The sequence below is a fragment of the Austrofundulus limnaeus genome, unplaced genomic scaffold, assembly GCF_001266775.1.
Source record: "Austrofundulus limnaeus strain Quisiro unplaced genomic scaffold, Austrofundulus_limnaeus-1.0 Scaffold65, whole genome shotgun sequence".
Taxonomy (NCBI): Eukaryota; Metazoa; Chordata; class Actinopteri; order Cyprinodontiformes; family Rivulidae; genus Austrofundulus; species Austrofundulus limnaeus.
Window position 1 is genome coordinate 582,283 of NW_013952467.1, and position 12,432 is coordinate 594,714.

The 12,432-nt window shown below is 40.7% G+C and overlaps 1 protein-coding gene across 1 annotated transcript; it reads right to left on the reverse strand.

Moving 5' to 3' along the window:
• Positions 1 to 3,505: 3,505 nt before the first annotated feature.
• Positions 3,506 to 7,254, reverse strand: sox8a (SRY-box transcription factor 8a). The gene is made up of 3 exons (XM_014010053.1): positions 6,491 to 7,254; positions 5,998 to 6,233; positions 3,506 to 5,902 (listed from the first exon to the last, which is right to left on the reverse strand). Exons 1-3 carry the CDS (start codon positions 6,898 to 6,900, stop codon positions 5,154 to 5,156), a joined length of 1,395 nt encoding a protein of 464 aa, XP_013865507.1. The 5' UTR covers positions 6,901 to 7,254; the 3' UTR covers positions 3,506 to 5,153.
• Positions 7,255 to 12,432: the final 5,178 nt, after the last annotated feature.

Sequence of the window (12,432 nt, forward strand, 5' to 3'; positions counted from 1 at the left end):
GGTGTTTGTGCGCTGTGAGATGGTAAAAATGGGTTTGGATGGGCTCTGCTGTTGAGTTTGAATCACCACGCTGTGCTGGGCAACAAGAGTCGGAGCACTCGCTCGCGGCTCCGCCAGCACCGAGCAACGTTTCAAACTCTGGCCCTGCTGCTGCACTTTCTGCCAATGAGCGGCTCTGACAAATAAATAAATAAATCTCTTCTCTTTTACCTTAGACTGCCCAGCTCTCTGCTTCTTTCTGTCTCACCCTCTGTTTGTAGACTTCTTTTAACCCAATCCATCCTTTGTCTCCGTCGCTGTTCATCAGTGAGCTTGAACAGTTTGTGGCGAATGTGCCTCCCACACTTGAAATTCCAGGGTCTTGCAGGACTCTACATGCTGCTGGCTCCGTCTCTTTCTCCCCTCTGTCTCATTGGCTGCAGTGGAGTTTATGTGTGTTAGCGCTGTTGGACAGGGTGACAATGTGAGTGTGTGCGGATGGGACCATATTAATATGCTAATTTATTGCCCTTAATTACATCAGCCAGAGGAGAGATTCCATACTTTACATAACAATTTTAAATGAGTCATTATGCGTCTCAATCAGCTTGTGTTGCTTTAGGTTGCCAAAAGATGGGAGTAATATCCATATTCAAGGTCTTAGTGGCATTCAAAAAATTTAAAACAGTGTTGAGATGAGCTAACTTCAAGTAAATATGCACACAGAACACGATTTTGGAATGATGTCACAGTTCAACACAAGCAGAAAGCTGTGACAATGAAAACACAGCCTCGGTTACTAATCAACAAGTCTTAAAGCTGTGGAAAGAAGATGAGCAGCTATGCTGCCACCCCATTCACAATTGAGATGTGCCAAGAAAAGTGAAAAGGAGAGAACAAATAAAAAAAAAACAAAGTGAAAGACTGTGGACAACTGTTCAGAGAACTGAAAATGACCAGATGTCAAAGTGTTTTTTTTTCCACTTTCTTTAAAAAAAATTAAGAACAGTCCACCTGCGGGGAGTAAAATCACCATTATTCATTGCAAATAAGGCCAGTTGTCGTGTTTATTAACTTGATAGTGTATCATTTTTGCTCTATTTTTACAAGAATAAATTAAAATGTGTTCTTCAGCAAATGGTAAAATAAAAACAAAGTTTCTTATATCACAAATATTAAAAAAACAACATTTTCTGACTTTCCATGGTGCAGTAATCCCTCCCATCTGGCAGGTGAAGTTAGACATGAAAATATTTGCAAATACTTCTAAATAAAGGTCTCGTTATTTTTAATTAAACAAAAGAAATAACTGGGAACACCTTTGGGATTTTTGTTTTTCCAAGGCAGATTTTTTTTCCTCTTTGTTATTCTTTTTAAAAATATATATAATTAAAGCTTAAGATTTCACATTTCATAAAAACATAGTTTGCAATGCGCTTTGACTGTTAATCTTTCCAAGTTTTTATGATATAAGCTCTTAAAGAACTGACAGATGGCTACTTTATATGTAGTTAAAGTAATTGAAGCAAAAACAGGTTGGATTCATAAAGCCACTTAAAGTTTTCTGTTTTTGTTGCAGGAGCTGGTTGATGAAAATGTTTGCTGGTTAAAATCTGATGACCTTGGTGGAGTCAACATCAGTTGACTGATCATTTAATATTATTCCTCCAAGAGATTTTGCCTCCATCTGCAGAATTACTACTTTAAAAAAAATAAATTAAAAAAAACTTTTGCTGGACATGTTTTACTGTAGTGAACAAGATGGTCATTTCAGTTTTGTCTAAAACATGCAAAACTTATCAACAGTCATATTTCACAGTAAAATAAGCTGACATAGAATGATTTTTTAAGTTCTATGAAGATATAATGCTTTTATTACAAAATGAAGGACATTTGAATTGAAAAAACTGCAAGATTATTGTGCCATGTAATCTCATTTTCTCTTTTTCTCTTTTTTTTTTTTTTTTTTTTTTTTGCAGACGCAGAATAGTAATTAGTCCCTGGCAGAGACGAAGCTGAGGATTCAGAAAGAAACTCGATGCATCGAGTTGAAAGAGTCTGGGCAGATTCAGCAGCAGCAGCAGGCAATAACTATGCTTTATGTCCTCTTTAATTTCACTTGCAAATCAGCCTCACATTCTTGGGGTTTTCACAGATTCCAGATCTAGATTTTTCACCACAAGCCTTGCCCTGAGTTAGCCAGTCTCATTAGGCGGGACGAGACTATCGCCAGGTTAGTTCTCCCGCTTTTACCAGTGAGGACATCAGGTGGTGAAAGCATCTGAACTGGGTTCATCTTGCTTTCCCCCCTCATGTCCTGTGGGCAAAATACCACAACTGCTCTCCCAATAACGCTCTTCCCTCAATCAAGAATACACTTGACAGCTGGAATGTGGCATCAGCAATATTATATTTTATATTTCTGAGGAAGCCTGTTTATGTGAGCCTTTACAGGAAATGCACAGACTGTTTACTGCGTCGCAAGCTTAAAAAAATAAGCATCCGGCATTTGTCACTCAAAGTTTCTATTACTGTGCGATTTGTATAATGTGTGCTCATTTATTCAGTTTAGTTCATCACACGGAGTTCTGTTTTGCCTCTTTTTTTAATCTATAGTTGGTGTTTCAAGAGGTCCAATCAGAAACTATGGACGAGTTCCAAAGAAACAGGACCCGAGCACCCTGAAGAGCCTTTTTGCCTCACTTTAATTCACTCCTGTTCTTTCTCAAGAGTTCCTCCTGAAAGTATTTGGCAAACACTTGTGCAAAAAAAAAAAAGAGTTTGAGGGAAGAAAAACAACAAGTCATTCTTGAGCCACCCACACCCCATCTGCTGTGGTATTATCTTCTTTTATTATCTTCAGATTATGTGCGCTGATATTATTTCTGCAATTTGGTTTGGTGGTCATTGTGGTTGTTGTTTAATTTTTTTCTTTTTGTTTGTTTGTGGAGTGTTGTGATATGAGACAGGGATGGGGTGTGAGTGTGGGGTGGGGTGTGGGGGGGTTCTTCCCCTACGTGCATCTAATCATCCATTCAGAACCCTCTTAATGGCTTGTCAGTTCCCCTTGCCCTTCCATTTTCTGTCCAATTAATTCCTTTTTAGCTCTCCGGATAAAGGGACACAATAGGGCCCCTCCACCGCATAATGAATCATTAAAATTCAGCAGCGCGGCCCTGGCACTTGGCTTCTCCCTGGACTGATTTGGGACGATGGATTGGCATGCATGCCAGAGCCAACATGAGCATTCTACCCACCGGGGCCAGAGGAGATAGGATCTCTCCTCATTCATTTTTTTATGTTGGTGTTTTAATAAAAAAAATTAAAGCAAATAGAAACTGATCATTTTGACAAGCTTTTATAAAATGCAAACTTGTGGATGAGGAAAATTCAAAGTTCAGATGGTGTTGAGTGATTTTTTTCCCCTTAAATGTGAAGCTAAATGTTTCACTCATCAAACCTTAATATACACCAAAGTAGGTCAATACGAGCCTCTATGTAGCACAAAAGCAATCCCACAACTGACTTATTCATATTTATTTATTCTTTTTTTTTTTGTTCTACAAATTAATTCCAAATTTGTTTAGGGAAAGAAAAATGTACAACTTAAAACCAGATAACCTGTGGATGTCAGTAAGAAAAAAAACGAAAACAAACATCAAGACAAAGCATCTTTTATTAAAAAATAATAATAATCATAATAAAACTGCCAGCGGATGAGTTAGCTGTGCATGTGCGAATGAAACTAGTTAAAAATAAAACAGTTGTCTTCACAGCCTTATGTATTTTATTTTCGATCGTACACAACAATGATATATAAAAATGCAATTCGGAGGACAAAACACAGAGCCTGTTGCTCTGCAGGATTCTCGGTTGATGTGTTGCAGAATGATACCAATCGATGTGAGGAATGATGTCAAATTAAGGACATGATGAGCCGGTTAACTAAATATTTGTGGGTGGATTGTGCGCAGCATGAAGTTAGTTAATAATTCCATTCAGTAATTTATTTATTTGGAAATACTGACAATAATCATTAGAAGGCACAAAACTTTTACATTATGCTAGACTGGAATGGTGTGTTAGGTTTTGATCAAATAAATATGACACTTTCTGCTCAAATACTCAGATTTGAGTGGTGGGTAAAGTTCAGAGAGTTCACAAAAGAATAATAATAATAATAAAATATGTCTCATTTGGTGTGTATTATGTTAAAAAATAGGCAAACCTTTAAAAAAACTAAACAAAAACATCTCACACGCATCTGAACATTGTTTCTCTGACACACGTGTCATGTACGTATTCTTGTTTTCCATCCACAAATACAGGAGGTCCAGCTGACATGTCACTCAGTGTGTGGTGTTATTTTACCCCATTTCCTTTAAGCCCAGATCATGACTAATCGCAATTTGACAAGCATAGATTTCAGACACCTGTTCTGTCCTGTGCAAGTCTGTTGGTCCGGTCTGTTTTGCTGAAAACTTGGAATGGAGATGTTTCTGAAAATTGGTCTTAAAAAAAACGTGCTGTGCTTTACTTCATTTACCTTATTTTCGTCAATAAAACGTTATTCTAAAATAACCAAACCCACATAACTTGTGTTTATCTACTTCAAAAGAAAACTTAATAATGCATGAACATAAATACATATAAGACTTTTATGCAAAATGACACAAAATTCAAAGGAGCCATTTACCTACGGCTGAACCACTGATGCAAATAGAGTTCTGTGATGACACTCCGGCTATTGATGCAAATTTTGCTGCAACTTAACATGACTGGTTCTTTGCACTTTTCTTTTCTTTTTTTTTTTTTTTTTTGACAGTTGGCCAAACTTTTTAAATCCTGCAAAACAGCTTGGTCTATTTTTTTTTTTTGCCTCAGCTGTGCACATAAAAAAGAATGGATGTACAGGATGTCGGCTTATAGGCAATACATCCTCATGGAGGAGTTTGGCTCACGTGTAAAAAGTCTGCAAAAAAGCATGTATTCGTTGCAGCAATAGAACTTTGTATAAAATCAGCAGGCACTTTTTTTTCCTTGTGTGTTTCGTGTTCAAAACAGGTAGCCTACTAGCCCCTAGAAACAACTTTTAACCTCCGCTTTGTGTCCTTCATTAGTAGTGCATCAAACTGAACGAGTCTCTGGTGCAAACAGACGGTCTGTGGTCCCCTTTAAGGTCGGGACAAAGTGGTGTAGATGGGCTGCTCCCAGCTGGAGGTAGTGGGGCTGTGAGCTGGAGCCATGGACAAACTATTTAAGATGGGGCTGCCATAGGGCCGCCTGGATGAGTGGAAGTAGGGGTACTGGTAAAGGCTGGAGGGGTAGCCGGAGTAAGGGTTGTAATAGTTAGAGCTCTGCAGGTCAGTATAGTCGCTTTGGGAGCTGGAGAAAGAGGCTGCAGCCGACGCAGCCGACGTGGCCGAGGTGACACAGGCCTGGCTGCTGTAGGAGCTGTAATCTGAGTGTGAGGGGGACCCGTGGGAGTGCTCGCTGTAGTGGCTGGGGCTCAGCTGCTCCGTTTTTATGTGGAGACGGTGCTGACTGACCTCGCCGGCAGAGGGAGAGGAGGACGACATGGCGCACTTTCGGCTCCAGGACGAGCCGCCGGTGTGGTTGTACGAGGACGCGTACGAGCCGCTGGGCACGGGGGCCGTCCCGTGGCTGTGCTCTGAAGACATGGCGGAGAAGCCCGAGGCGTGACCGTTCAGCGGGAGGTACTGGTCAAATTCGTGGACGTCGAAGGTCTCCATGTTGCTGATGACGTCCGTGCTGAGCTCAGAGATGTCTACGTTGCTGAAGTCAATGTTTTGCCTGCTGCTGTCAACAAGACGGCGGCTTTCGTGTTTGAGGTCCTGCTTCACTCCGTGGTGCAGGTCTGTTTTGGGGGTAGTGGGTGGTGTAGGTGGTCCATGAGGCTGTCCTAAAAAAGGAAACATATAAAAGTTAGGATTCATCACTCCAAACAGAGACTGAACTTTAAACAATTTCATTTTTGGCACAAACTGGTTCCCATACCTGCATGTTCAGGGTGGTGGGGTCCATCAGACATCCCTGCCAGTCCTCCCATCCCCGGCTCCGTTTTATACATATGATGAGCCAGTTCTGCCCCTGAGTCTGAGTCGCTTTGACCTGGCTTCACATTCTTCCGTCGTCTCGGCTGGTACTTATAGTCTGGGTGATCTTTTTTGTGCTGAACCCGCAGTCTCTCTGCTTCGTCCACAAATGGCCTCTTCTCACTTTCTGAAAGCAAGCTGTTTTTTGGAGAAAATTCACCAACCAAAAAAATAAAGAAACAAGTTTAGTTTTAAGGTAAAATATAGTCACTCAATAAGAAAACAGTGAAAAGTTCAATTTATGTAAAGTTTCTTGACATATATTACCAAAAATATAAAACTTTTAATTAACAATAGTTTTATAACACAAAAGCTGATTATGTGCAAGTTGATTATTATGCTTATTGTCACAATTCTTTACTGCCTATCTTTGTCTTCAATGTATGTATTCTTACCGCCAAAGTTTGCCCAGTGTCTTGCTCAGTTCTGCGTTGTGCAGGTGAGGATACTGATCCGCCAGCTTCCTGCGGGCCGCCTGCGCCCACACCATGAACGCATTCATGGGTCTCTTGACGTGAGGTTTATTCTTCAAGGATCCATTCCCCCTCACGGGCATGGGCACCAGAGACCAGTCATATCCCTTGAGGACCTGAGAGACCGCGTCCCGTATGCAGGCTGGGAACCGCTCGTCGTCCTCAGAGTCCAGTTTCTTGCCCAGACCAGCGAGCAGGGACCCCTGTCCGTCGGAGCCCGTCGGTGAGGACGGAGCGTCGGAGTCAGACTCGTCCTGGGACATGGAGCTGTTTGTGCCCGACGGGCTGCAAGGCTGCTCACACTTGTCGTGCTCCTCTGTCATTTTTAACATGTTTTCTTAAGTCCAAGAATGATGGAAATCCGTAAATGGTTTGCAAAATAATAATAAAAAAAAAAAAAATAAATAGAATTGATGGTCCCGGAAGCGCCTTTTTACGCACCGTGCGCCGCGGCGAATTTCCTTCAAGCACCTCCGTCAGTGAGTCACTTATTGATTATTTTCCTCCTGTCTGTTTGTCTTGTTTATTTATTTCTCTTAGCTGCCATCGGGGATGCGGTCGCTGAAGTTGCGCTTCACAATATGAGCCGTGGAGCTCCAAGTTCCTGCAACTTGAGTTGGACTTTTAAATTCGTCACCCCACCTTCCGCCTGGGATTGGCTGAAGGAAATCTCCACTTTCTCCCTATTGGTTGAAGGATTTTATGTGGGCTTCATTATTATAATGATTTTTTTTTCCCTGTTGCATGCATTTTTATGGCTTCAGCGGAAACTGTGACATCTTTAGCCACAGTTAGGAAATGTATTTGCGCACATAAAATGTCTTTAAACACTTATTTACTTATTTTTGAATTGCAAATAAAACATATTGTTGTGTAATATGCACACTACTGTCCTCTATTTGCCCTATTGTCAAAAACAACTGCATCTGTTTGGCTATTTGTTGTTTAATTTTGTGTTCAGTTAAAGCTAATATAAAAAAACCTAAACTAAAAAGCAAAGTGGAACATTTACAATTTTTCAGAAGGTTTCAGAAGAAAAAATATAAACATTTGTGGCATGCTAACAATAGATATACAGTGAATAAATAATAGTTATAAATGAATAAAAATATGCATTCTAAGACAAACTAGATCAGATTTGTAGTGTTTGTCCACCTGTCAGGTCCAAATGATCTGTTGACTTTTCCTCTTACAACACAGACTTGGTGGCAGTGTTTCTCTCTCTTAGAGTAGAAATGTTGTTTAGAACAATCACTCTCTTAAAATGGATCAGGATGTGATATTAAGCTTTCATTATGACATTTCCTCTGTGATGAAATGCAGGCAAAGAACCACATTTAAATACAGTATAAACAAATGTCTGTGGGCAAAAATGCAACGTGTTCAACTTTCGCAGGACTTTATGAACCTGGTTACAGCTTTAATAAAACATTGTATTTTTTATTTTTATTTTTTTAAATTTTATGAAACTTGTAGGTTAAGTTGTTATTTTTAATTTGTCAGCAGTCTACGAGTCATTTTTTTCAGCTTTAGTGAAACACATTTTTTATGACCCCTTGTATCCATTATCAAAAACGAGAAGATAAGCAGGTACTGAATCACTGGCTTTGTTAAAGTCGTCTTTGTTCAAGTATTGTGGGATGATTTTTATCACCATCCCATTGAAAGACAAGGTATGTTTGTGCTGGACAGCAGTCTGCCTTTGCTGCATGCTCACTGCAGGTGGCTGAGGGAAATGGGATTTATAAAGGGGAAATAATGGACACTGCTGTTTGTACATGTGGAGTTTACTGCAGGAAAGGTGCTGGCTCACACACTGAGGTAAGAAATTTAATTCTTTAAACTTGTATTTTTATGGAAGAAAAGAAAGAACTGCCTTCTTTGAATGAAAAAAAAACATTTATTTCAAAATACAACAAACGTGTGGAATGATTAATTTAATAAATGAATAAGGATTATTTTTTTAACTTGGTCGGTGCTTTCGTCCGTTAGCAGCAGCTGTTAATGCACTAAGGTCAAGTTCAGTGTGTGTGTGTGTGTGTGCATGTGTGCTGAATGTCAGAACAAGAGCTGATTGTCAAGCACGAATGTCTTCGTTCTTGTAGTCTGCGCATCAAAAGCATCCTGTGCATGTGCATTTTGTGTTTAAGCATGCAGTTGTAAACATGTGTGGTGCAGAAATGTACAACTCAACTTATGAAAGTTGGTAAGTTGTGTAAAATATCAAAAAAGAGAGGAAAATCACATAGCAGTTATTTGCAGTTTGCAGATTTCATGAACCCATCATATTGTATCAAAGGTTAAAACATTTTTAGAAAAACAAGGTAATTTCTAATTTTATGCAAACATATCTAAAAACAGATGGACCTGGACCACTGGACTGTCACCTTGTAATCCCCTAAGAGATGCTGAGAGCAGTTGTTTGAGTTTTTTGGGTGGAATGCTGCCCCATTCATTTCTGGTGTGCAATTTTAACTCATTAACAGTCCTGTGTTTCTAATGTGTTTAGCTGTTGAGAGGTTTGGACTAGAGGCAGATCAGTTCAGTACCTGAACCTTACATGTTGTTGTGATGGATGCAGTATGTGGTTTTGTGTGGGGGGTGGGGGAGGGTTATTATGCCAAATCAACATTTTTGCGCTTTATATCTTGTGATAAGGTCATTCCCTCATCAAAAAAACATATCCAGTGTCACTGACTGTGATCCAGTGAGTGTTGCTTTGACTCATTCATGCATGTTTGAGAAATCCTTATCTCCTAGCCACTCGGAGCTGCCTAAATGGTTGCTGGTACAATACAACGCACCTCCTATTTACCCGAAGCTCCTCCCTGGAGCTCAGTCTGCAGCCGAGACCCCGCTCCACAGAGCACCCCTCCCACAAAGCATTGTGCTGAAGTGGGAGTGTCAGAACTGGTAGGAGGTTCTTAAAGAGATGAAGGATAATTACAAGGTGTGTAGTAGGGCTATGATGCAAAGACAATCTTATTTTTTTAACTTTTACAGCATTTTCATAACAACTGATGGTTAAATAGTCACTTGATTGTGTGAAGTATGTGCCTTAAAAATACATGATACCCCTACCACCACCCTTAAATCTACTGAAATATATCTGGATGGGAGCATATATTGTCCGTCCATTTTCTTCTGCTTATCCAGGGTTGGGTCTCGGGGAAAGCAGCCTAAGCAGAGAGACCCAGACTTCCCTCTCCCCAACCACTTGGGCCAGCTCATCCGGGGGAATCCCAAGGCGTTCCCAGGCCAGCTGAGAAACATAGTCCCTCCAGCGTGTTCTGGGTTTTCCTCTGGGTCTCCTCCCAGTGGGACGTGTCCAGAACACCTCACCAGGGAGGCATCCAGGAGGCATCCTAACCAGATGCCCGAGCCACCTCAACTGGCTCCTCTCGACGTGGAGGAGCAGCGGCTCTACTCTGAGTCCCTCCTGGATGACTGAGCTTCTCACCCTATCTCTAAGGGAGAGCCCAGCATCCTGTGGAGAAAACTCATTTCGGCTGCCTGTACCCGTGATCTTGTTCTTTCGGTCACTACCCAAAGCTCGTGACTGTAGATGAGGGGTAGGAATGTAGACCGACTTGTAAATCAGCTTCACTTCGACAGGCCTGTACAGTGCCCGCATCACTGCAGACACAGCACCAATCGCCTGTCGATCTCCCACCCCATTCTTCCCTCATTCATGAACAAGACCATGGTCTCAGATTTGGAGGCACTGATCCTCATCCTGGCCACTTCACACTCTGCTGTGAACCGCTCCAGTGAGAGCCGGATATCACGATCTGATGAAGCCATTAGGACCACATCAAAAAGCAAAGATGTGATCCTAAGGTCACCAAAAAAGATCCCCTCAACACTTTGGCTGCCCCCAGAAATTCTGTCCATAAAAGTTATGAACTTATTTTGTTCAAAACCAAATTATCAGGGATCCTCAATTATGGTTCCTGTGTGCCACTATCCTGCATGTTTTACATAATAACATGTAAAACATGCAGGATAGTGGCACACAGGTCAAGGATCGACGGTTGCCACTCTACTTTTCTACATCAATGGTGCCTTTTTAGATGTGTAAGTTGTCAAGTCTTTTTGGGATGTGTTGACAACCAATTCAAAATTACTTTTTTACCAGAAAACTTTACATTTTCTTTAGTTTAAACATTTGATATCTTTACTGTGTTCCATTGTCCAAATGGTTTCATTTTTGGAAATTTGGCTTGAAGAAAAACAGATATTACAACTTGGTTATGTTACACATAAACTAATGATTGACTGATGCATGAATGCAGTAAATGCAGTAAAACATTTTGTCTGCTGTATTTGACCGTGGTGTAAAGGTTAAGATGGCCCATTTTAGATCAAGAAGTCCTGTGTTTGAATCCTGGGTCAAGCATTATAAAAAAACATTTTGTCTGCTGTGAATGTTAGATCGGCAACAGCTCCACATTTTTTCCCACTCATCTTGTCACAGGTAGACAAAACAAATAATCACATCCAAAGAGAACAAATCTGAATGAGTCCCATATGAGCGATGGCCAAAATCAAGTACTATAGCTGGAGGAGAAAATTGGTTTTGGCGCAAACAGGAAGAGACAGAAAAGCGGTGACACAATTTAATAAACTCCAGTCTCTTTAATTTATGCCTCTTTGTATTGTGGGGAGAATTCTGGCCTGAATTTGTGAGTTCTGAGCTTTTGATTGGAAAAGGAGGAAGCACCAAAGCAGAGGCGTAAAACAAAAGTTCCCCTAAAACTCGAGAAAGGTTTTTGATTTTCCTGCTATAGTAAAGGGACAACAGTTGTAAGTACTTTCATGTATATATTCATATTTTTTAAGGAGTCATGAGCATTTCTCCTGGGACAAAGTCACTCCACGTGTAAATTATACTCCCTGGCTTCTAATGTGCATGCAAAATTAAATTACACAGTCACCCACAGGAATCTTGAATCTTTTGGTCATTTGCTTCTGTGTTTCAATGCAGATGGGCACATTTCTTCACTCTTGCCAATACATTTGGAGCAGTTGCACGTCTACAGCACTGCGTTATATAGAAAGGAGATCCAGATGTTTAATGCTGATTTGAATCTGGTGAGACGTTCATCAGATTATCAAACTTGTGTTGATAAAATAATGCTCAGTTCCAACCCAACGCATAGAAGAAATTCTAATCCTCATTTATAGTGTATTTACAGAATCTGTACCACAAGAAGCTCGAGAGAATTTCTATACAGTTTCCCACATGAACAACAACTCATGAACAACATGGCAATTGCAACACCCTAACCAAACCGTGACCCAAACAGCAGGCCTTCATTTGGTTCAATAATCTCTCTGATTGTACGCTGAGTCGGGGTAAACTTGGCGAACTGAGGAGAGTGACGTGCCCTCCATCTCACCCAGACAATCCCGACCACTGCACAACCACATGTGGAGTGAGCTCCCAGGCTGCTAACAAACCATGTTTCACCCCCACACCACATCAACCAGACCACTTCTATCTTTGGTTTCACAGGCTAAGAAAGAATGTGATCAGGGCAGAATTTACAATTGCAGTGAATACAAGTGGAAGGGTTAGATTTTTTGTTTTAGAAAAGTTGGGATTTTTTTGTTCCTTTTTTTTAACCTTAAATTTCCCCAGACCTGGTGAAGTCACAGGATGGTGTATTGTTATATTTTTTAAAATGTAATTCCCCTTCCAAATCTATCTCCACTTGTCTCACCTCTCCTGACCTTTGAGAGGTGGATGTTTTCCATTTTTAGGTTTACCGCTCTGTTCTTTTTTTCAGGTTGTCTACTTAGTGAGGTCGAGCACCCGGGGATGTTTGACTCCCCTGGTTCTAATCACTGTCTGACCTCCA